At 37.2% G+C, this 26,578-nt stretch overlaps 1 protein-coding gene across 2 annotated transcripts in view; it reads right to left on the bottom strand.

The window, feature by feature from the left end:
• The window catches only part of SEC22A (SEC22 homolog A, vesicle trafficking protein), a 65,939-nt gene extending 41,380 nt beyond the window's left edge, over nt 1-24,559 (bottom strand). Inside the window, exons 1-4 of one of the 2 annotated variants that reach the window (XM_061193176.1) lie at nt 24,515-24,559; nt 18,087-18,287; nt 4,566-4,729; nt 3,177-3,371 (exon numbers count right to left, since the gene is read on the bottom strand). In XM_061193176.1, the coding sequence (XP_061049159.1) occupies nt 3,177-3,371; nt 4,566-4,729; nt 18,087-18,268 (541 nt within the window). In that variant the 5' untranslated portion in view covers nt 18,269-18,287; nt 24,515-24,559. Of the gene's footprint in view, nt 1-3,176; nt 3,372-4,565; nt 4,730-18,086; nt 18,288-24,051; nt 24,351-24,514 lie in introns of those variants that run through there. The other variant, XM_061193177.1, reaches the window with a different exon arrangement.
• Nucleotides 24,560-26,578: the final 2,019 nt, after the last annotated feature.

Here is a 26,578-nt window from a genome sequence, read left to right as displayed (position 1 = left end):
GTTAGGGAGTGTTCTAATTTCATTCTTTTACATGTAGTTTTCCAGTTTTCCCAGCACCACTTACTGAAGAGGCTGTCTTTTCTTCATTGTATATTCTTGCCTCCTATGTCATAGATTTGGTGGCCACAGATGCATAGGTTTACCGCTGCACTTTCTATCCTGTTCCATTGATCTATATTTCTGTTTTTGTGCCAGTACCATACTGTTTTGATTACTGTAGCTTTGTAGTATAGTCTGAAGTCAGGGATCCTGATTCCTCCAGCTCTGTTCTTCTTTCTCAAGATTGCTTTAGCTATTCAGGGTCTTTTGTGCTTCCATACAAATTGTAAAACTTTTTGTTCTAATTCTGTGAAAAAATGCAATTGGTAATTTGATAGAAATTGCATTGAATCTGTAGATTGCTTTGGGTAGTATAGTCATGTTCACAATATCGATTCTTCCAATCCAAGAACATGGTATATCTCTCCATCTGTTTGTGTCATCTTTGATTTCTTTCATCAGTATCTTATAGCTTTCTGAGTACAAGTCTTTTGCCTCCTTAGGTAGGTTTATTCCTAGGTATTTTATTCTTTTCGATGTGATGGTAAATGGGATTGTTTCCTTAATCTCTTTTGATCTTTCATTGTTAGTCTATAGGAATGTAAGAGATTTCTGTTTATTAATTTTGTATCCTGCAGCTTTACCAAATTCATTGATGAGCTCTAGCAGTTTTCTATTAGCATTTTTAGGATTTTCTATGTATAGTATCATGTCATCTGCAAACAGTGACAGTTTTACTTCTTCTTTTCTGATTTTGATTCCTTTTGTCTTCTTTTTCTCTGATAGCCATGGCCAGGACTTCCAAAACTATGCTGAAAAAAAGTGGTGAGTGGACATCCTTGTCTTGTTCCTGATCTTAGAGGAAATGCTTTCAGCTTTTCACCACTGAGTATGATGTTAGCTGTAGATCTGTTGAATGTGGCCTTTATTATGTTGAGGTAGGTTCCCTCTAAGCCCACTTTCTGGAGAGTTTTTATCATAAGTGAGTGTTGAACTTTGTCAAAAGCTTTTTCTGCATCTATTGAGATGATATATATACACTGTTCTATATGATCGCTTTTTAAATCACTTAGCAGAAAAGAAGAAAATGAATTTTTACTGTCTTTTATAATTACCTTTACCATTGCTCTTTGATTTTTCTTTTTTCTTTTTGGTATGGATTCAAATTATTGTCTAGGTCTTGCTTTCAAATATGAAGAACTACTGTCAGTATTTTTTTAAGGTGAGTCTGCCAGCAACAAATTTTCTCATCTTCTGCTTATCTGCAAATATCTTTATTTTACCTTTGTTTTTGAAAGAGAGCTTTGCTGAATACAGGATTCTTGGTTGAGGTTTTTTTTCTTCCTTTGAGTATTTTGAACATGTTATCCCACCGCCTTCTTGTCTCCATTGTTTCTGTTGAGAAGCCAGTTGTTAATTTTGTTGTGCTAAACCTTGTAAATGACAAGCTGTTTTTCTCTTGCTGCTTTAAAGATTTTCTCCTTGTCTTTGTCTTTCAGGATTTTTAGTATGATTCATCTATTTGTGTATCCCTTGCATGTATCCTATTTGGAATTCTTTGAGCTTCCTGGAGTAGAAGATTAACATTTTTTGAGTAAGTGGAAACTTTTCAGACATTATTTCTTCAAATACTTTTTTGGCTCCCCTCTCTTCTTCTTTCCTTCTGGTTCTCCCATCATGCATATGTTAGTGTGTTTAATAGTGCCCCATATTTTTCTGAAGTTCTGTTCATTTTTCTTCATCTTTCTCTCTGCTCTTTGACTTGCATAATCTCTCTCGATCTACCTTCAAGTTTGCTAACTCTTTCTTCTGCCGGTTCAAATCTACTGTCGAGCCCAATAGTGAATTTTTTATTTCAGTTGTATTTTTCAATTCCAGAATTTCCATTTGTTTCTTTTTCTTTATAATTTCTATCTTTTATTAATACTGTCTGTTTGATGTGACATCACTATCATACCTTCCTTACTTCTTTAATCATGGTTTTCTTTAGTTCTTTGAAGAAAATTATAATGGCTACTTTGAAGTCTTTGTCTGTTAAATCTGACATCAGATCACTCTCACAGGCAGTTTCTATTGCCTGCCTTCCCCACCATACCCCATCCCCAGTGTATGAATTATACTTTCTTTTTCTTCTGCATGTCTTGTAATTTTTTTTTATTGGAAGCTGGACATTTTAGATAACATATTTTAACAACTCTAAGTACTGATCCACCTCCTCTCCCCCAGGGTTTATTACTGTTATTTGCTTGTTTACTTGTTTCCTGACTAGCTGGATCATTTTAGTGAAATCTGCGTTCCCTTTTCTCCCATAATTTGTATTAATCAAACCAAATATGAAGTGTTCTGTTCAGCCTTGAATGCCATTTTTAAAGAATACCAACAAACAAAAGCATATAAAGAGGAAGCTTCCAGGATGAGGAGGGTTTCAAATTACCAAAGGCTGAGAAAACTGGGGCTAGTTTATATGAAGTCAATCAGACTAATAGGATAGAAAGGACACAGAGTTGCTAACATCAAAGTTCTAGTACAGCTGAAGTCAGGGAGGGAGAGGTCAGAGAACTTAGACAAATGTAGGCATTATAGGGAACAGATTTTAGCTCAAAATACAAGAAAGAATTTTTAAAATAAGCAATTCAACAACGGCATATGCTACCTTATAAAATAGCAAGGGTTCCACTTTTAAGCAGAAATCTTCAACATGTCCCAACTGTTGAGAACTGTATTCCTTGTTTGGGAGGGGATGTCTGAGTAGATGATCACATGTGCTGTGACAGTCAAGAACCCTAACCTTGAATGTAGTCATTTTTACATAATGCAAAGCACTTTACATGCCTATAGGTATATATTACAAACAAACTGTTATTCTTTTCTAGAAGAATGTGTACCAAGAAATCTTCTTGAATGTTTCCCTAGCAAAGAGTTCCTTTGAGATTGCTGTTTAAAAGCAATTGAGATTGCTGATTAGTCACATATCTGAGAGACAACTATATAAAACACTGGGAGAAATGATTACTTTGAACTTCTACATTCTCTCATGTACTTACTTTAAAGTTTTAGAATAAATTAATTCATTTTTAAGAGCTCCTCGGTTCTTAGAAAATATTTTTTTAATGAAGTAATTGAGATCCAGAACTCACCAGAAGAAATCTTACCAGCACCTTTATAGTCAACAGAAAATGCAGATGTGACTCCATTGGCTGACCCCAGTTCACCCATGGAAATTTGATAAGGGGGCCTCAGCTTGATTTCCATCTGCATGTCAGACAGATTTATCTTTGTTGAAAGAGACCTGGGATTATTATATCGCTGCTTGGTCCTCTGAATGAAGTTATCTATGTAAAATAAAAAATAAATTTCCTTGCAGTCATTTGTTAATTAAATCATTTGAAAGTGTGATGTTTATGTTTATGGACAGTAAATTTTGCGATAAACGGTTTAATTTGCTATCCCAAACTGTTCAATCTGTCATGGAATGTCCTAATATTATTTGCGTTTATGGTTAATATATCATGGCATCATCAGTTTTTCTCACTAGAAATTATACTTTAGAAATTAATAATTATAAATATACTAAGGATTTAATATTACATGACTGTGAGAATATTTCTACTATTATATCCGCTTCAAGGAATTACTTAGAGCTTCTACAAAAAAACTAAAAACAGCTTCCTTTAAATTTAAACCAAAGTCTTCATTTTTATAGGGATTCAGATCTCATAAAATATTAAGTCTGTCAGTGTTTACCAGTTGTAATTACATTACATTACATTATATAAATTAATTACATTAAAACATACACTTTAAATTGCATGTTCATATAAATGTTTTCTTATTTATTGCTTACACCACTGGAACAGATGTTTTAAAGAATAAATTTAATGAAAACAATAAAAGACATTTCCTAAATTTCTTCCAATTTTATTTTCACTATTTACACCTTGAATTTACTTTTTTTCCCTCTTCTACATCAGGAGTCAAGCAAACTAATGTCCATAGGCCAAATCTAGCCTGCTGATTTTTTTGTGTGTGAATAAAATGTTATTAGAATATAACTATACTCATTCATTTATGTATTGCTTATGGCTGTTTTCAAGCTATAATAGCAAGGGCTGAGTAGCTGTGACAGTGACCAAATGATCCTTAAAGCCTAAAATTGTACTATCTAGTCCTTTCCAACAAATGTTTGCCTACCTCTGTTCTACATTAAGCAGCCTAAAAATACTATCACATAAACACAAAACTCAGAACCTCTAGCTTATAAATTTCTCACTGAAAAATTATCCTCTGGAATTAATTCTTTGAACCAATCATCATGATCCTCTACACAGCTCAAACAGAATTTTTTAAATAGGCACCTAAATGAAGAAGTTGCCATAATTTATAGACCATTTGTCAAATTATTCTGTCAAAAGCAAGCTAGCAGAATTTTCTGAGTTTTCCCTCTGCCCCTCAGTATTAGATGAAAAATCATTTACGACTGAATGGAGACAGGATAATGAAAAGGAAAAAAAAAATCAGGCCCTTACCAAATTCAATGAAACAGTACGGTCTGACAGCAGTATTTGTCTTCATCATGTTATAAGTAGTAATGAACTCCTTCTGAAGCTCATCCAGGAAAGAGAAGGCCAGAACATTTGGGTAATTTTCAGTGCACAACATCATGTAGCTCACTCCCATAGAGCTAATAAAACTACAGTGTAAAAAACATTGGATTTAAAATTTCAAATTAAATCAAGGTAATTCGTTACTTCAGAAGACTGGCTCTATACACCATAAACTGCTGCTACAGAGGCAATGACGATATTAACATTTATTACATATTTCAGCAAAAAAAATTAAAGGAACCAAAATATGATACTAGTTTCAGTTGTAATTTAAAAACAGTAGACAAAAAAGTGGAATGTATTCACTTTGCCGTATAGCAGAAACTAACACAACATTGTAAATCAACTATATTCCAATAAAAATTAATTTTAAAAAAAGTGGAATGTATCTAGAGAGGAACACATACTATGATTCTAAAACTTCAGTTACTTATCACTTGCGGTAGAAATCAGGAAAGACTATTCAAACAGATAAGGGTAACAGATAGCTTAACATTTCAACTCTTCAACCTAGTGGAACTTAACACTGTTTGAACCAAGAACTTTTTAGAGGTTCTGATGAAAGTTATGGACACTCTCCCCAGAAACAACCCAGAACCTGGCACACAGGTGATTACTGACCTCCTAAAGTCATCCACTGACCCCAGAATCAAATCCTCTACTCACATAATAATGAATTATGAATCATTAGGGGAAAAGAAGAGAATTTAAGAGTTCATAACAACAAACAAAAGGGAAGAGAGGAAGACTCTTGTTCACAGCAGAATGCTGAGTGACACCTGCTAAATGTGGAGACAGTGCTAGGACTGGAAAAATCAGCAGTTTGCCACCCACAGAGTAAAAATTGGATCAAGCAAGTATAATCAATGGATGCTAAATCTAGGTGGATATTTTGGTGAGGAACAGGAAATTTTGCATGGCTTTACAATGTCTTCCCATGGATTGTTTATTGGCTGTAAGGGAATTCTACTGTATTTATTATACAGTAGAAACTAGACAACACCTTGACCAAGTACTCTAACATCACTAATGAGGGGAAGATGGGCTTCCTGTGCCTCAGTAAAACATGTCAACTATGTAGTATTCTGGCTAAGAATGCACAGTCTGAATCTAGGAACATCATGAAGGAACATCAGAATAATCAACATTCTATTTTCTTTAAAGAGGGATGGGGGTGCTGTATTCTTTAAAAACCTCAATGTTGTAAACAAAGAAATAAAGGCTTTGGAAATGTTTCTGATCACAGGAGGCTAAAGAGACACAACTAAATGTAATACCTAACCCTAGTCTGGATCCTGTGCCAGAGAGGGGGAAAAATGCTGTAAAGGATATTCCTGGGTCAACTGACAAAAATGGAAAACAGGCAGTACAGTAGTTTAGGTGAAAGTATGGTATCAATATTAAATTTAATAGACCTGATAACTGTACTATAGTTAAGTAAGAGAATATCCCTAATCTTAGAAAATACACTTTGAAGTAGTTAGGAATAAAGGGGCATGGTATTTGTAAGTTTCTCTCAAATGGTTCAGACAAAAATAAATCAGACAGATAGATAGGTAGACAGATAAAACAATAAAGCAAATGGGGTAAAATGTTAACAAAAGGTGAGTCTGGGAACAAGTATTATTTGTAATTTTCTTATTTGTACAACTTTTCTGAAAGTTTGAAAGTATTTCTAAATAACAAGTTAAAAATTAAAAACAAAAATGTTTAAATTAACCATCTTCTATTGAAAAAAAAAACTTTCTAAAATAAAGTATACACTCCCCTGTAACAAGCAGAGTATGGGACAAAAATTAACCCTTTTTAACGAGTCACTTAAACATTCTTTCATGGTACTATCAACATAGCTCTGGTCTAGATCAAGGGGAGCAAACAGAGCATACAGGCTGTAACTCCCACTCCCATGCCAGACACTGCTAATCTATCACAGCAATTTTTACTGCCAAACCCTGATCCATGTTGGAGTCCCCCTCTCCCCTCTTTTCTCTAATACTGTAGTAGAATTTATTTATTATTTTTAATTTAACTTTTAAAATAAATATATTCACATGACCCAAATTTTAAAAGAATGAAAAATGAAAGGAAATACTATACTTGGAAGTCTTATTCCCACCTCTGCTCACACATAGCCAGTTCTCTGTCCCTCTGGCAACTCATGTTATTATTAATTTCGTATGTATCCTTCCAGTGAGAGTTTATGCATATGCAAGCAAATGTATATATATCTTTCTTTCTTAAAAGACCATCCAAGGCAGTCAAATGATGAGGAGTTGGCACCTATTAATCGTCTATTATTAACGGTGTGGGATATACTACTAGTGAAATTGTGCTGATCTTATGCTTCTGGAATAAGTGGAACTTCAGAAAGGAATTCCAGGTTAACACATAGTCATTTCATGCAATGTTTTTCCAACTGCAAGTTGTGACCCACTAGTAGATCATAAAATTAGTTTAGTGAATTACACACAGCATTTTCTTAAAAATGGAAATAGAATATAACAGAAAATACCGGAATGTTTATTGCTTCATAAAACTTTTGTTTATCCTATTTGTATGTTAAGTAATGGTCACAAAGTAAAATGCATCTCTTCTTATTGGTCACAGTCAAAAAAGTTTAGCCATAACATACTGTATTTTCCTACAAAACTGACAACTAATGCGAAAATCAAAGTATAATTTTCCCAAGTACTTTTCCCTTTCCAAAATAATCTTCACTGTCATTATCAAAATTCTTTGACATGTCATTAGCATTCAAATATATCTTACAATAACTTGACTTGGGATAAAACACAATTGGTGATTGGCTTCTACACGCTTGGAACTTCCAAGTGGCTAGCTAGGAGTTATTTCACTATCCTTCAATAAGATGACTGAAGCTTTTAGGCTCCATCTTTTGTGCTATAACAGGGTTTTACTGTACTTCCATATTAATAAGAGTGAACCACAGACACCTACGTGAGTTTATCCCAAATGGTTTTTCTTGCTTGCGCTCAATCTAACTGGAGAATTTTTTGTGAAATTAAAAAAAAAAAATCCTATGTTTTTAAGATTGTATGTTAACGTTTTCAGAGAGTCTTTATTCCAAAGTCTTTATTTTTCTATAAATGCATGATACTCTCTGAAAACGCTATATTCTATAGTATTATGACTTTTCATAGTGAATTTACCTTTACAATACTGTCTTTATTTGAAATGCAAAGCCAGTTTTCCAAAAGTACATACAGCTCTGTCGATTTACCTTTGTTATCAAAAGTTTTGCTTTTTCATATCACTGGGACAAACTGAAAGACTCCTACCATCGCACTGAGGACTACTCACATGAAATAGTCTAACGTCACTAGAGGCATGCCAGTTTGTGCAGCCTTTAGCCTGTCCATCAGGTTCATTTAGTTCACTTGTTATAGACAATCTGGCTGTTATCCTTCTGCCTTGATGAGGAGGAAGAAAAGAAGTAGTAGTAATAGTAACAGTAGCAGGTACGGTTTACTGAACCACTTAGTATGAACTAGGCCCTTTGCTAAATATATTACATATTTTATCTAATTTCATTCTTATTTTATTGTAAACAAAGCACCTGTTATTTTTCTTCATGTAACTAACCCAGCTCGTACTTATATATTTGTATGTTTGTTGTAATGTCTCTCTCACTAATATCTATGCTCCATGAGAGCAGGGATGATTTCTTTATGGTTCACCACTGTATTCTTAGCATCCAGAATATTATGTCTAGTACACAATAAGTGCTCAGTAAATTAGTAAATAAATGAGTGCATAGATGGCATCATTCATTTACTCATTTATACCTAATTTGTTTAGTATATTGTGCACAGATAATTGCACAGCTCAGTGGTATCTACACAAAGAAGAAGGTCAATAAATACTTGACAAATGACAGAAGAGAGTAGAACTTCACCTGCTCTTCCAGGTCAGTGTTACCAGAAGGCTTGAGTTCAGATCACTGAGTCTTCAACATCCCCCTACTTAAAACACAGGGCTGTTCTCAGGGACCATGTAGAATTACTCACCTCTGCAGTGAGTACCTCCAGATGGTTATAAAGGTCTAACAAGTATGTCTGCTTTCCTTTTATCACTGTCATTACTAATCCCACAACAACAAAAGTCTTCTTTTCTCCACCTTGAGCACAATTCTTAAATTGCCATTGTTTTCTTCCTACTTTGCTCTAATTTCCTTTTTCTTTTTTATTTCCTTCCACTTCTGTGCTTTGGGACCAATGGGATTTGATCTCTATAGCTACTGCCTTTCTTCTGGCCAAGGAATTTATCCAACCTCATTACATCTTTGGTTCCTCTCCACAGCACACACACTAGGAACTTCTTTAGGGCCTTCCAAGATTAAGTGTGTCTTGAACAGGTAAGGCTGGTGGAAGTTCAAACTCCAGGTAAGAAGGATTTACCTCTTTCAATCACTTTGTTTAAAAGCTAATTTTATCATGTATCCAAGCAGGCCATACCTCAAGCGATTCCTAAAGTCCAACAAAACGAATAAGTGGTTTTAGACGTTAAACTTTTCCTGGTATCTAATTTTATTTATGAAATGTCAAAAAAATTTTAGACATCACCAATTAAACACCGACATTATTAGGACTTGCTGGCTTGCTGTACCAAACTAAATAATAAGTGAAAACGATGATCTTCCCCACAGCAAATAATAGAGCACCTAACATATGTCCAGCATTCTACTCTATAGGTTCTGATGTCAAAGACCAAGTCCCTGCCCGCCAGGCGCCTGCAATTAGGTACTGGGAATACACTTAAAACGATATATAAAACAAGATTAAAGAAACAAAACTGAATTTTTTAGCATGCCAAATGACAAAGTATACAGCAAACTATTTATAAATTGAAACAGCAATAATATTTGTATTACATATAGTTTTCATTCTGCTACTGTATCATTGCACACAGGAAATCTGCTTATCCTTTGTAGTCATATTTACCCAGTAAATAGCTTTCCTGGGTGAAGAAAAGTTCTCCAGTAGGACATGAAATCTCTAGTCTACTCTTAAAATTGCTAAGCATAAGAAAAATTTTATTTTCGAAAGAGAACCTTCCATACTGAACTCCATTCCCTAAAATAAAGCGTTTACACTTTTAAATATAAAAAAGGGTTTGATGGCCTCTTAATAGTGTTCTGCAAGTACATTAACTCTTTCAATCTATCCTGGCATGCGGAAATTATTTGTATAAAGATGTATTATTTCTTGCTTAAAAATATGGGGGGATTTTTCAAAAAATAAAACACAGATCCATATCTCAAAAAAAAAAAAAAGGGTTTGATGTTATGAAAGTCAGTATACCTTATGAATTTATTATCACCAAATACATCTGATGAGAAACAAGGTGAAAACAAGACTTCGCCATCAGTAGGACAGTAAGGTGATAAGAACCAGAAAGAGAACTCAGTAACATTGAGTGTCTGCCATGAGCAGCATTCTACCAGGAACTTCGTATTTTCTCACTTATTCCTCTCTTAGGTAGCCAACCTTCAATTACCCTCCAATGGTGAAGAGCTAAATACATTATCCCATAAATAAAAGACCCATTTTAGTCACTAATTTAAACCTCATTAAATAAGAAAATATGTATTAATATGTAATATGCCAGGTGATAGCAACTTGTAAGAGTAAGCTAAAGGAGAATCAGATGATTTTAAGCAGCCAAAGGTGATTACACCATCAAAACCTTGGATACAAAATTTGCCTTTGACATCCTTCATTTTCTTTTTCTGCAGAGTTAATCTCCTGATTCACCCTTTCCCACTAACCCTAATACTTTCACACCTTCACACACCAGAGAATAAAGATCCTGACTTTTTTCAGATAACCAATCGTAGATAGTCCCTCATTTGCCTGTTAGTTGTATTCCAGAAGTTTACTGCACCTACAGAACTATATTGTAAGAGTAATTAGATTCCTAGACCAGTTCATAAGAGCCTATTTAACATATGTGGTGCTGAAAAGCTGTGGATTTTACCATAATAAACGGTAGAAAAGCTATATGATGCTAATAATGAGACAAAACACAGGTTACATTCTTCCCTCAAGTGGTCTGGTAGCTACTGGTGGGTTGCATTCCCCTGTCACACCCACTCCCCACCAAACACCTTGTCTTCAATGAGACAATGCTATCTCATCAATTTTAGACTTCACATATACTCTGTTCCTCATCATTTCTCAACCAAAAAAGGGGGGAGGGTAGTTTCACTTAATTCTCTTCCCTGGTTAATTTCGCTGTCCATAAAATGAAAAGAATTAGGAGAATTAGGAATGCACCCTGTCAAGAAAGAGGTTAAGGGTAAAAGGAGGTAACTCCATCTTTTATCAGAGAATAATGTGAATGCTGAAGCAAAAAGACTGTATGGCTGTATGGGGCTTCCCTGCTGGCGCAGTGGTTAAGAATCTGCCTGCCAATACAGGGGATGTGGGTTGGAGCCCTGGTCTGGGAAGATCCCACAGGCTGCAGAGCAACTAAGCCCGTGAGCCACAACTACTGAGCCTGCACTCTAGAGCCCATGAGCCACAACTACTGAGGCTGCGTGCCACAACTACTGAAGCCCACGTGCCTAGAGCCTGTGCTCTGCAACAAGAAAAGCCACTGCAATGAGGAGCCCGCGCACCGCAACGGAGAGTAGCCCCTGCTCGGCGCCAACTAGAGAAAGCCTGCACACAGCAACGAAGACCCAACGCAGCCATAAATAAATAAATAAATATATTTATTTAAAAAAAAAAGACTGTATGTCACATATACCATTTATTAGCTTTGTGACTTTGAACAAGTTTCTTTACATCCCTAAGTCTCAGTTCCCTCATCTGAAAATAGGGGTGGTAGTACTATAATGGCTATCTGCCCAGCGTCCCTTCTCCCCTTCCCTTTGGAGAACTATTTCCAGCCCCACCACCTATTCTATATGGCTTTGATAAAGCTGCCCATCAAACGGGTGGGCATGTAATCCAGGCCAGGCCAACTAAGAGTACCTTAGCCCTCCAACCACAATGTTAGTCCAGAAATGGGCCATGACACAGCAAGGCCAATTGAAGTCCTTTTCTTGAAACATGGAGGCAGTGGGGTTGCCCAGCTGGAATGAAGTAAGCCTGGAGCTACCTGTGCAGCGTCTTCCAATATGTGCAGAATATCTATCTGCAAAAGGAAAGACTGGAGAAATGAGAGAAAGATTCCTGATAACATCTGATTCCCTGGCTCCAGCCAACTAGGTAACTGGCCTATCCTTCACAATACCCTTTTTTTGCTTAAGCTAGTGTGAGTTGTGTTTTTGCCCTTGGCAATGGGGAAAAGTTCTATTTAAAAGCCATTCACAGAGCTGTTGCAAAATTTAATGAAAAGTAACTAAACTGCCTGGCCATTGCAGGTACTTAATAACTGGGTCCTTGTTGAAGTTGTTACTCCCGTAATCAGAAAATACCACCAAAGAGTGAAATAAAAGCCAGAAACAAAAACCAAAAGTCAGGTAAGTCTAAAACAGCATTCCTGGCTGCAGGTAGCAGTCTGGGGACAAATATGAAGAAAGTGACTCCTCAGGTAAGGAGAGAACCTATGAAGCTCACAGCCATTATCAGACTTCAAATGAATTTACCGTGAAAGAACTAAGGAATTTCACTTCTTGCACTAAAACTCACAACAGAGTATGACTGACCTCCCAAAGTGTTTGTCTTTTCATAAGATCAGTGTCTCAACGTTTATCAAAATGTACAACTATGATTTTTAAACACCTAAAACCAATCTCAAAGTTTTAAGATCTCATAAGACACAACTTAATTTTCATATGGTTCATAATTATTGCTTTAGTCACTGTTGTTTCCTAAGTAGTAACATAAGTTTATCTATTAAACATTTATTACAATTTAAGTATCCTTCAACTAATAAAACAGATGAATTCCTTAAAATTTTATACAGAGAATTATAATATCACTATGTAATGTGAAAAGAAATCACAAAACTGGATTATCCACCCACCCCCACCCCCAATCAATAAGTCAAGTTGAAGAATATTGGGGAAAATGAAGACTTAACTCCATTGCACTCAGAATCCTGCCATACCCCACAAACAACCATCCCTCATGTAACAGCTACTATGATATATGCAAGGCATTGTGCCAGCACAAGCCAGGCTCCACAAAATGTGCTCCATTAGCTGAACTGAATTATTCAGCTACTACAATCTGATGAAATTCATCTTTTTCCCAATACATAGGGGGAGAAAATTAAATGAATTTTTGCAATTTTAAATGTTACCTATTTTTTTTTCTTAAAACTTTGGACTTCCTTTACCTATTCAACTAGAATCTAATGTGAGGTACCATCTGATTTAGCACATAATCAGACACTTAGCTTTGCTTCTCAGAGGTATTCTGCAAAGAGCCCCTCAATTTCTGTACAAATTTGAAAACCACAATGCTAAGAGATGAGGAATCAAAAATAATATAAGCCAGGGCACATCAACTATCTCAATGAATTACAACCTAGTTGTAGAGAGTGGATATAGAAATTTTAAAAAATATTATTAAGAAAAAAATGATGAAAAAGTCAGTCAACAAGTTCTACAGGCAATCCGTGAAGGGAGTAAGATCACTAAAGAAATTATTGGGTTGGCCAAAAGTTCCATTTGGTTTTTTCTGTAAGATGGCTCTAGTAGCACTTAGTTGTCTTTAACTTCATTCGAAACAATTTTGTTAGGTTGTATGTGACAGCTGTCATATCAGCGTACATTTAAAGAAAGACTTATCAAAGTTGGTGAATTTTTGTGTAGCCATTTTAATATTGAAGATGGAAGAAAAAACAAGCAACATTTTCAGCATATTTTGCTTTATTATTTCAAGAAGGGTAAAAACGCAACCGAAATGCAAAAGAAGATTTGTGCACCGTATGGAAAAGGTGCTGTGACTGATCAAACGCATCAAAAGTAGTCTGCGAAGTTTTGTGCTGGAGATTTCTCACTGGACGATGCTCCACGGTCAGGTAGACCAGTTGAAGTTGATAGCAATCAAATTGACACATTAATTGAGAACAATCAACGTTATACCATGCAGGAGGTAGCCAACAGACTCAAAATATCCAAATCAAGTGTTGAAAAGCATTTGCACCAGCTTGGTTATGTTCATCACTTTGATGTTTGGGTTCCACAAAAGTTAAGTGAAAAAAACTTTCTTGACTGTATTTCTGCATACAATTCTCTACTTAAACATAATGAAAACGTTCTGTTTTGAAAACAAATTGTGATGGGTGATGAAAAGCGGATACTGTACAATAACGTGGAATGGAGGAGATCGTGGGGCAAGCGAAATGAACCGCCACCAACCACACCAAAGGCCGGTCTTCATCCAAAGAAGGTGATGTTGTATATATATGGTGGAATTGGAAGGGAGTCCTCTATTATGAGCTCCTTCTGGAAAACTAAACTATTAATTCCAACAAGTACTGCTCCCAGTTAGACCAACGGTAAGCAGCACTCCACGAAAAGCATCCGGAATTAGTCAACAGAAAACGCATAACCTTCCATCAGGATAACGCAAGACCGCGTGTTTCTTTGATGACCAGGCAAAAACTGTTATGGCTTGGCTGGGAAGTTCTGATTCATCCGCTGTAGTCACCAGATGTTGCATCTTCGGATTTCCATTTATTTAGGTGTTTACAAAATTCTCTTAATGGAAAAAATTTCAATTCCCTGGAAGACCATAAAAGGCACCTGGAACAGTTCTTTGCTCAAAAAGACAAAAAGTTTTGTGAAGATGGACTTACGAAGTTGCCTGAAAAAATGACAGAAGGTAGTGGAACAAAAGGGTGAATACGTTGTTCAATAAAGTTCTTGGTGAAAATGAGTCTTTTATTTTTACTTAAAAAACTGAAGGCACTTTTTGGCCAACCCAATAAATAGTAGTAATGAGGCAGAAGGTGATTCAAAAGACACAAGCTATAAGCTGGGCTTTGAAAGAAAGAGAAGCATTTAAAAACATGGCTGAGAAAGCAGACTGGTGCCAGCTTCATGCTGTGCTACAACAACTACTGCAGATCTGTGAGTTTTATCTGGCAAACTCATGGTGGTTAAAAAAAAGAGGTGTCCTATGAGAATTTTAAATAAGTCAGGTAACACATAAATTCCCAATTTTATATATTTCAGGCTAAATTTATTGTCATATAGCATAAAAACCTCAATAAACTAGAAACCAACTAACAAGACTTCCAATCAATAATAGAAAATATATGAAATCCAGGTTCTTGTCAGGAACTAGAACTGAAAATTCTCTGTCCTTTTTTAAAACTTGTCTACAAAAATACACAAAGAGGCTTTTCTATGTGTGGTTCTGGGGGCCATGTAATCTATTTAATCCTTTAGACATTTCTAAATTGTATTCTTCGATCAGGCTGATTAGACCTCTGTGATTCACCCCACTCCTAAACTCACTAATAAATTGCTTTTTGCATCATGCTATTTGTTTACACTAAGGAATATTATAAGAAAAATCATAAAAAGCTCATTGTTATGGTTCCTGGAAGAATGTTATCCGAATTCTGTCTCTCTTTATGCATATCAGTTTTCAGTAACATGAAAAACAACGTTTTTATCCAATGGATACTGTGAATCCTATAAATGATCCATTATCCCCCTTTGTTTTGGTCCCAAGGAAGTTCAGAACAATGTTTGTAGCTCTTTTCTAAAAAATGAACAAACTACATAGTTTGCATCTCCAGAAAAAAATGTTACTTCAGTTTATTATTCTATGTTTATTTTTTCGTTCATATGATTCCCTTACCTGTACTCTTGAATTTTTTTTTTTAATTGCCTCACATCCTTTGTGGAATAACATGGGGTGCAAATAAATAATACAAAATCTAGAATTCACAACAATTAAACAGCATTGGGCACTGGAGGGGTGTTAACACTTTACTACATTCTACTCTACTTTTAAGACAATAGGTAGAGGAACAAAAAACATTTGCAAAGAAGTTTTTTTTTTTTTTTTTTAAAGTCCAGGATATCTGCCAGAATTAATACACATTCAAGCCAATCTTCTCTAATGCTGGTATCTGTCTACAACACTATACAATAACTGAAACTCAGAACACTACACCCAGAGCACTAAAAGAGCCTATTAAATATCAGAATGCCTCAGGCTTTTTCTTCAAAAAATAGAAGTACACTGAGACATCGTTTTAGATATATTTTAACTACCATGACCACCACCACATTTTCTAGTTAAAACTCTCAGAAAACCCAATTAAAGATAATACCTATTATCCCAGGTAATCCAAGTAAATATGGACCTTCTCTAAGGTTCTATTCTGGGCCTCTCTGAAACTCAGTGGGCATTTCTACCCTCACAGTTTCAATTTCTATGTGAATGATTCCAAAATCTCTATCCCACCTCAACTGGACGCCTTGTCATAACCTCAATTAAAATGCTCAAAATAGAGCTTCACTGTCTTCCTCTTCTCCCTCACCCCATAAGCAACCCTTTCCAAAGATCTCATTCTGTCCAATTCTAATTCCAAGTCATATTTGTCCCTTCCTTCTCTTCATCTCTGGTATTCTATCTTATCAGGCTCAACCGTTTCTTCTTCTGAAGTGTCTTTCTGGTTGGCATTTTCTTTTTCATTTGCACTTGTATGTTACTAGTTCAGGCCCTAATTATAAGTTGACGCCTCTCCTCTCCTCAGACTTTCCATTTCACCCTCTATTTCACTGTCTCAGCACTGCTTTTTATCAAGTCATTTCCCTCAATCCTGCAGCAGGAGTTTCCTATAACCTATTACATCATCAAAGTGACATCCCTCAACCTGAACTTGCAGGGAAATCCAGGATCTGGCCCCACGCTAAGTATCTCACATTTCCCATAATTATCCCTAAATCACCATTCACTACACCAGGCCAAGCAGGTTAATGCACCTACCATGCTAAGTCACAGTCTTTACTTTTTCCGCCTCCTCTCTACACCTGGAATTGCCCTCCTCTCTGCCTTAGCCAAATCTTACTAATTCTCCAGGACATGGCTCATGTCTCATCTCAGTAACGAAGCCCTCTCCTTAATATCACATATGGACTCTGTTCTTATCTGATTTCCCACTGTATGCACAATCAGTATCAAATTGCTCGAGTTAATTGTTCTCTAACTGTTTCATGTGTATGCTCTCCAACTTGGTCTCATCTACTCCCATGGTTTTAATTATAAACTGTAAGCTGACTTCCAAATCTACATCTCCACACTTGTCCTTCTCTTCACTAAACTTAAGACTTATACATCCAACTGCCTACCTGAAGTCCCCTTTGGATGTTTAATGGACATCTCAGACTTAACAGTCCAACAGAACTCTTGATTTTTACCACTGAAACACATATCCTCCAGTCTTGCTCATTTCAGTCCCATTATCCAAGTAATTACGGACATTCTTTAGGCCAAAAATCTAGAGGTAACTCAGATTATTCTCTTTCCCTCACATTCCACTTCAATCCATTAGGAAGATTTGTTGGTACTGCTCCCAAAATACAGCCCAAATCCAACCCCTTATCCTTACCACTCTTATTCAAGTTATATGCATCGCCTCTACCTGAACTTCTCTAAGAGTCTCCTAAATGATCTCTCTGCTTCCACTCTTAGAGCTCATTCTTCATATAGCAGCCAGGATCATCTACTCAAACCCAAAATTAGGTTTTATATAACTCTCCAGCTTAAAACTCTCCAATGGCTTCCTATTACACTAAACTCAATCCAAACCCCTTATCATAGCCTAGAAGGCCCTACATAACCTGTCCCATTCCTATCTTTCTAACCTCACCTTCCACCACTCTATTAATTGTCCGTATTGCTTCATTGTCTTGGTTTTCTTTCCATCCCTTGATCTGTAGTGAAGGCTTTCTGCACTGGCTATCATCTCTGCCTTGACCTTCATCCACTGCATTCTTAAGACTGCCGTCTTTCACATCTTTTAGGTCTCTGTTCAAATGTAACCCTCTCAGAGAGGCCCTTGACCACCATAAAGGCACTATTCCATTGCCCAGTTTTACTTTCTTTATTTACAATAAATAGTGATGAGCACCATCCCCTCACTAGGATGTAAACTTCTTAAATTCATTGAGGGCAGATATCAGGTATGATTTTTTATATTTCCCATGACAGTTTTCCTGGGCATGTAAGAACACCAATAAATATCTAATATCAATTATAAGATAGAATATCTGTAATCTGCAAAACTATAAAATTTTCTAAAGCCAGACATAAACACAGAGAAACTATAAAAAGGGTGATGACATGATGAATACTATTTAGTATAAGTTCAGAACCACATGATTCTTGACTTGAAAAGTCCTCCTAAACTAATCAAACACTAATTTCTATTTAGACCACTTAAATTTCATTAAAATGACAACCACTAAGCAAATGATTCTAATGGAGCAAACCGATGTCTTACTTAATGTTATAATGTCCAGTTTTCAGTGTACATCTATCAGGAAGCTGAGCCAGTTTTCTCGAGAGCATTTTAAAATACTTTCTGCACTCCTGCATGCCTGTGCCTTGTTCATAGTCAGTAGAAGCAGAAAGTGGCAGTCCATCTCTGACACGAATGACTGAGGCAGATAAAATCATAGACATTTCAACTGACAGAGAAGACCTAAAACAAAATGAACAATTTGGGTTAGGCAAGAAATTAAAGCCAAAGCTGATAAACACAGTGCAAAAATGTGTAACTCACTAATAATCAAAGACATACTAATTAAAGCAATGATATACCATACTTTCCTTCACAAATTAGCTGTTAAAAAAAATACTTACTTCTTTCTGGCATTTCCATAAGTATATGTGGAAGTACATATTGGAATAAAAACCATTCTCAAAACAATCTGTTGATATTCAACAAGAGTTTAAAAATATTTATGCCCTTTGACCACAATAAATTTATATACATAACCCTATCTTAAAGAAAATAATCAGAATTAGACAAGATTTTAAACAGAAAGACATTTTTCTCCTAGAAATAACTGAAAACAACCTAAACGTTCAACAATAGGGGGATGGTTAAACAAATTATGGTACACCCCTATGATGGAATATAATGCAACTAAAAGTTGTTTGCTAAAAATAATTTAGTAATGTGGTAAAATGCTTATATGTTAGGTAGAAAAAAAGCAGGATCAAAACTGCATATGTTGTTTTCCATAAAGACACAGAGAAGGAAGAAGGCAGGGATAAATAGAGAAATAGATATTGGAAGGAAACATGACAAAATTAGAATGCTTATCTCCAGGAAATAGTATTATGGGTGATTGTTATCATTTTATAATTTCCTAAATTTCTGTAATGTTCCACAATGAGCACATATTACTTTTATAATCAGAACAAATGTTTTTATTTAAAATAAATTTTAAAGCTAAAGGAATACTACTTTTTTTTTGGTCATGCCATGAGGCACACAGGATCTTCCCCCACCAGGGATTGAAACCGTGCCCCCTGCATTGGGAGCATGGAGTCTTAACCACTGGACCGCTAGGGAAGTCCTAAAGGAATACTACTTTAAATGTTGTTCTCAATCTTTTTATCAGAAAGCAAATCATAATGACCTTTTTTATTATATTCTAATCATGCTTTACAAAAATCGATAAAAAGGACTGCATAGGCCTACGCAGGTCTGAAAGAAATCAGGTAAATAGTCAAACTTCAATAAAATACACACACACACACACACACACACACACACAGTGGTCCCCTGTGTAAAAACCATTGGAATTTTGATTAGAAATGCAGATTTCTGGGTCCACCCTCCCCCAAAAAATTCTGATCCATTGACTATGGGGTGGGGCTTGAGAATTTTCCATTTTCAGCAAATTCCCTAAGTAATTACTATGCTTATTATCTAAGGATCATACTTTGAGAAACACTGAATTAAAACATGTTCACTGTCTGAAATTAAGTGATAACTCTTTCTTGCCAGGCAGGAAAGAGCACAATGCCACTAAATACTTCTCCCAGGAGGCACAACTGGTAAAAACTGAAAAATCCGGTAACAATTTCATAGGCTTTTTTCAAGATATTGTATCTCAGAGACTAAATTAATCCTTACCTGCCCAGCTCAGCTAGGTCAATATGATCTCACTCCAAAAATGAAAAACTAAGTTAGTAATATATCAAAAAAATGACAAAGAAAATCAACTGCTACCAATTTTGGAAACCAGTGGTCCCTAGATTTTGTTGCTATGTCAAGTTAAAATCTGAGTGCCCATTCATGACGGTAACTGACTGACATTAAAATCAATCCAAATAATAAAGCTAATGCTTTAAATTTACTTCCCCCTTTTCCTCTTTTCCTCTGAGGAAAAGCTAGGTATTAATATGTCATTACCCTTTAATATTTTTCTCCTCCATTTATTTAAAAGGAAAAAAACCCAGCAGGAATTAAATTAGCCTTTACCATAATGGAACCTTCGAACGAAAGTTCCAACATGACATATCCAAATCATTTTTTTTTCCTATTCAACCAGTTTCTTTTTTCTTCTAAAAGCGGTAGCAAAAGAAAGCAGAGATCCCTCAAGGGATTATGTCTATACTATAAATCTCTTTTAAAAATTGTTACCACATTTTTTAATTTATTAAACCACAACTGAACATTTAGCCTAAGTGTAAGAAATTAGGAAAATGTCTTACTTCATACCCTTACAAATTTATGATTTAAATATAAAACTTTGTCTTTCCAGAAGTATACTGCAACACAATGACCACTGTGGGAATTAACATGAGAGCAGGGTTGTGTCTTATAGTTTCCAAACATCCATATTCTTAGTAGTATTTAAAAGCAGACTGCATTCTTTATGCCTGATCTTTCTAGGATCCCAACAGAAATATTAGGAATAATCTTTATTACAGGGTGCCAACTTTCATGTAATCTTCAAAGTTACTCTTTTTTATGACTTGAAAGACAGAAAGATATGATTCATACTTCCTAAAACATATACTGAAAAAAGAATAACAACCTGGTTAAGTTCCATTCATTTAACAAATATTTACTGAGTACATACTGTATGCCAGGGGTTATTTCAGATATTAGGAATAGATGGTTCCTACCACCGAGAAGCATCGGTCCAGAATTAAAGAAATTCAGATGGAAAGAGCAAATACAACACAAGCTATGTTGCCCACCGCTTTACTAACTGGAAAACTATAGCTAGACAAACTTGCCTTTCAGATATTCCTAATACACACTTTTAGGCCGGTCATGGAAAGCACAACACAGCAGTGATATTCCCTTTCTAAATTCTTGAAAGGTTTTCAGAGAATTGCTTGTATTTATCAGTAGATAGGATTTTTCTGAGGAGAAAAAATTAAATCCATTCCTTCCAGAGTCATTTAACCTAGCATCCAAACCACTGAACTAACAAAAGAAACTGGGATGACTGCCCAATGAACAATGTGAGGCTTCACTACTTTGTAGATAGACTTCAATCACCTTAGGATAAGCAATCTCTCTTTTATCAACTCAATAAATATATCCCCCCTTTTTTTCTGTTTACCTTGAATTCTTAATACAGTTCCTTAAAAAAACAAACACACACTCCAATCTTATCTGGACTGTGGTAGTAGAAAAAGGAATCTGTCAACATCAAGGCCAAGCTAGGGTTAGGATACCCTTAGAGGCTAGGCAAGGTGGTGGCTGGAAAAACCAAGGAAGAGCCAGTAGGAATTGAGGAAAGGAAGAGGTTAAAACACTTGCATGGGAAGATTCCAGAGCAGTAGTAGTTTTATTGGGGCCACAGATACATTTTTAGGCCACTGGTCCATTTTCCCTCACCTTTAACAGAAAAAAATATAACATATGCCTTTAGACAGCAGCAGAAAACTCATAGGGAAATCTGAGTGCTGGCTTATATATTCTTTGCCCAATAGCAACTGCTAGAGGAAAAAGCCCAAAGCAGAATCTAGGTAGGTCTGGGTAAACATTTACGTAAAGGCTGAGGAAAATAAACTTCCACAACACCAAACACCTATAGCAGTGGTTAGCAGCCTTTTAGACCCAAGATAACAAGATGCTGACCTGTCTTCTTCAGAACTTTGTGGGGTGATGACTGTAGGCCCAAGGTTCCAGGAAGGCAATCTCTCAAAAAGTAATAAACAAAACCCAACATGTAAGTACATTTTATATCTACTTTCCAGCAAGATGCTTTCATAAATGCCTCTTTTAAGATAAAAAAAATTTCATAATAGGTTAATCACTCATATTTTATTTTAGTCCATTATTTCCCAAACTTCAGTCACCCAAGTACCATTTTCAGAAGTCTTACCATATCTGCATCTCACCTGTACTATTTTTTACCTAATACAGGTCTTTCAATTGATATATTTTTTTGCCCTATGCTTAGTAATAGTATCTGTGAAATCAGTTTTGAGGCGTTAGGTTCTTCTCCTAATTTAAACATATAAAGAACTTTTGTTTCATTCAAATGTGTGTGTAAATTTTTGGAGAATTTTTTTTTTAAGTTCATCTGCTTATCATTCAAATTATATTACCTATCTGATGTTACCAAAGTTTGGGAAACACTACCTTGGTACATACTATTTTATAAAAGTGCTAGCTGAGATCTGGGACTTGGGGAGTTACTTGTGGAGAAAGCTACACTAATTGTGATGCACAGGGTTGGGGACAAGATTGAGTGAAAAGGGAAGGATTTCATAGAGCCACAGGTTAGCAGGAAGGCACTTGGGAGACAGAGCTTGAAAAGAGGGGGAAAGGGTACCAAGAACAACCAGAGTTTATTTTGCAGCTTGGCCTGTGCTCCCCACCTTACCAGCAGCCTTTGGTATTCCTATTACAGGTGCTTGTACTGCACAGTATGTATAAGACCTCGAGTTCCAGAGTAGATTATACCCACATCTACGAAGAGGGCCTCCAACACATACACAAATACATCAATCATTTGTGTAACACCTCATAGTTCACAAAGAGTGAGGTAGGTAAAACCTCCATTTTACAGAGGAGAAAACTGAGGCACCCTTTCTCAATGTCCCACTGCTAATATATGACAGTGCTTAAACCTAAGTCTCTTGTATCTCTCCATCACTGTGCTCCTCCTATAACCAACAAGGGGCAAGAACCCAGTGATACAGAAACTATCTAGCTACTCATTTTGAAATAATAATAACAATTTTAAACAACAGCTTATGTTTTCTTTAAGAGGCAGTATAGTATTATAGATAGCAGGATGAACTCTGGAACCAGACTGCCTTGGTTCAAAAACTGGCTCCACCATGTAGTAACTGTGTAAACTTGAGCAAGCTTTGTCTTTTTATGCTCAGTATCCTCATCTGTCAATTGTGGCTACCAACAGTATCTATCTCATAGGGTTATTTTTAAAATGCTAATGGTATCTACCTCATAGGAACACGTAAGGAACCCGAAACATCGCCTTGCAGACTGAGAGTGCAATATTAAGTGTTTGCTATTATTATTTATTGACTGCTCTCTATTTACCAGACACTTTACACACATTACCTCATTTAAGCCTTCCAATAACCTGTGAGGTAGGTATTATCAGTTCCATTTTACCTTTGAGGAAATTCAAGCCCAGAAAAGTAATTTATTCAATCCCTAAACTACCAAGTGACAGATTTAAAGTCAAGCCTAATTCTAACCACCCTATGAGTCTTGCCTCTCAACATATTCAAGCTTCTTACTCAACTACATGGACAGGGAGGTCACAGGCACCCCTTTGAAAAGACCTAGGCTCTGTTCACACACCAGTATAAAATATACTTAGATTTTTAAGAATCAGTCATACACACACACACACACACAAAGCACTAAACTGATCATGGTTCTCAACACAGGAAATGCCCAGATGTCCCTTAAGTTAGGGCATGGTCACAGATGTCAGATTCAAATACTGAACTACAACCTTCATACACCAGAAACTGTAGGTACTGTTTAAGGTATTGCTTAATTCCTTATTATCTTAGAACGTGAGCAAATGCCAGTAACCCGAAATGTGATTCAGAGCGTTTCAAAAAGTGGCTGTTCCACCTGTTAGCTGGGATCCCAACATCTCCCGCCTGGTGGCTGACACTGTAACCCTGGGCTTTGCCTTGGCTGAAGAGGCATAGGAGGAACTGGATCTCAAGCTCTCCCACTGCCTCAGGTGGAAGATCCAGGAAACTAAATAGGAGAAAAAGCCAAAGCTGTTTTCACTTTCAGAGAGATTTAAGCCAGCTGGGGCTCAGCCTCCTATTTCGAAACCTTCTTCCACTTGTCGAGCCAATTGCTCAGGTCTCCTTTATGCCACATCGTTCCCAAAGTGCCATTAACAAGGCCTTAAGAGGTTTCCGTGAGCCAACGCGGGCAAAATTCTGGGTTCAATGCTCATTCAACCCCACAAGAGGCAAAGTAACCCTACCTAAAAAATAGGAAGTGCCACGTCAAGCTCTCTGGGCCACCTAAACAGCCTAGGAGGATCACCGTGTTTCTGACACCTGGGCGCCAGGGAATGCTGCCCCACCGCTGGCAGCCCAGAGCGACTGTCCTCCTCGGGCCCCCTATAACCACCCTATGAGTTGCCCCATATCCGGGCAGGTCAGCCGAAGGGCAACCGCCGTTCGCGCGGCCCACAGACCCCTCAAGTCGTAGGAGACGAAGTCCCCGCAATCCCACCCCTCCAAAGCTCCGCGACTCCGACGACTCCCCGCTCCCGCCCCCCACGCCACGAGCTTAGTTCCCGCCCGGGGTAGGTAGGTCTGTAGTCCCGAGGGCGAGAGTCAGGGGCCGTGGCGAGGGACGAGAAGAGCGAGGGAAGCGGCCAGCCAGGGGTTCGAACGACGCGGAGAAGGGACAAACGAGGACTGGGAGGGGCCGGTCCGTACCTGTCTAGCCAGAACCCGCCGCTACGAGTGACGCGACCCGCAGTGCATTGTGGGGCCGGGGAGTGGCCGTTCCGCCGGGCAGCCCCACGTGAGACGTGGCTGGCGCCCGGCGAGATCAAGCCCCGCCCCCGTTCCCTCGGCCAGTCCAGGCCAATCCGGTTCTGGGGGAAAGACACACCGACTCGCCCCCTCCAGGGGAGTTGGCAGTTTTTCCGTCTTGTACGTCAAGAGAGTGCAAAATCCTCGGGTGACAGATTATGCTGTCCCTCACACATAAGGCTGATCTCTCCCGCCTGCCGCCTGTATCTGGAGGCAGTTTGTTTCTTAGGCGGCCCTACAGCAAACACTTATCGAACAAGCAGGGGGAAAAGCCCCCTCTGAATGAACAAGAAGACCTGCCCCACCTACCACCACACACTGGGAGGCACCTATCCTTGGCAAAGAAATGCCAGATGCTGTTCCTGCAGCCACTTCCAGCTTTTGCATCGGTCACGCATTATTAAACAAGGACTTACTCACTGCATAGTATGTGCCAAGCACAGTGTTAGGCAATGGATTACAGGAGTGAACATAACACTCGATGGATCTAAAGTGTGATAGGAGCAAGAGATGTTAAAACATAAATCATTACATAATTATAAATCGTAATCAGTTCTACGAAGGAAAATTAGTGGGTGCGATGATAGATTAATCAGGACTATCAGGGAAGAGCTCTTTGAAGAAGTGCCTTTTAAGCTCCAGGCATATGAAAGAGCCTTAAAGAATGTTGCAGGCCAAGGGAACATTATGTTTGAGGTTGTTGGGGCATGAAAGAAATTGATGTGTTCTAAGAACTGAAAGGAAGTCAGTGTGGTTGAGGTGTAGGGAGCAACTTGAGCTGAGATGAGGCAGAGAGGCCAGACTATGCAGGCTCTTACTGGCCACATTATAGATTTTGGACTGTATTTTGGAATGTATCTTAAGGTCAATGGGTAGCTAATAGAGTGTCAAGTAGGATCAGATTTACATATTTAAAGGCTCACTTAAGCTGTTTGTGGGGAATAGTTTAGAAGAGGACAGGAGGGCTTGCTGGAAGTCCAGTCTGGAGGCAGTTACATTAGTCAAGGCCAGAGATGATGGTGGCTTCAACTAAGGTAATGATAGTAGAAACAGAAAGATTTGGATAATTTTGAGACATATATAAATCAGAGGTTGAATCCAAGGGACTTAATAATGGATTGGTTTGCCAAGAAGGATAAAGAAAATCGGGGCATTAAGGATGACTCCATTAGTAACTAGATGAATTAAGCCAACCTAGAAGGAGGAGAAAATGGTTTTGTATATGTTAAGTTTGAGATGCTTTAAATGGAGGTGTCAAACAGATTTGGATATGTAAGTCTGGACTAATTATATAAATTTGGTGGGTTTTGGAGTGGGTTAACCCAGCAATTCCACTCCTAGGTATATATTCATATGTTTGCTACAAGACATATATAAGAATGTTCATAGGATAAGTAAATTTTAGACTATCCACATAGTGGACTAGTTTTCAGGAAAGAGAATGAAGAATCAACAACTACATGCAAAACATGGATGAATCTCACAATCATAAAATCGACTGGTATAAGCCAGACACAAAAATTGTGTACTACTTGATTCCACTTATATGATGTTCAAAAGCATACAAAAGTAATATATGGTAATAGAAATCAGACTATTGGTTACCCTTAGGTAGTATTAATGTTTGGAAAGGGCCCCTAGGGGGCTTATGGAGTTCTAATAATGTTTGATCTGGGTGTTGATTACACGTGTGTTCAATTAATGAAAATTAATCAAGTTGGGAATTCCCTGGCTATCCAGTGGTTAAGACTCCATGCTTCTACTGCAGAGGGCACAGGTTCAATCCCTGGTAAGGGAACGAAGATCCCACATGCCTCACAGGTCAGACAAAAAAAAAAGAAAAGGAAAAAAAAGAAAAGAAAATTTATCAAATTGTACACTTAAGATACATGCAATTTTTCAGTATGCATTTTATTATTCAGTAGAAAGTTTACATTTTAAAAATGTTATGGTGATCCAGCCATG

The sequence above is a fragment of the Eubalaena glacialis genome, chromosome 6, assembly GCF_028564815.1.
Source record: "Eubalaena glacialis isolate mEubGla1 chromosome 6, mEubGla1.1.hap2.+ XY, whole genome shotgun sequence".
Lineage (NCBI taxonomy): Eukaryota > Metazoa > Chordata > Mammalia > Artiodactyla > Balaenidae > Eubalaena > Eubalaena glacialis.
The sequence above is the reverse complement of the archived record's forward strand: the minus strand, read 5'-3'. Positions and strand labels throughout refer to the sequence as shown.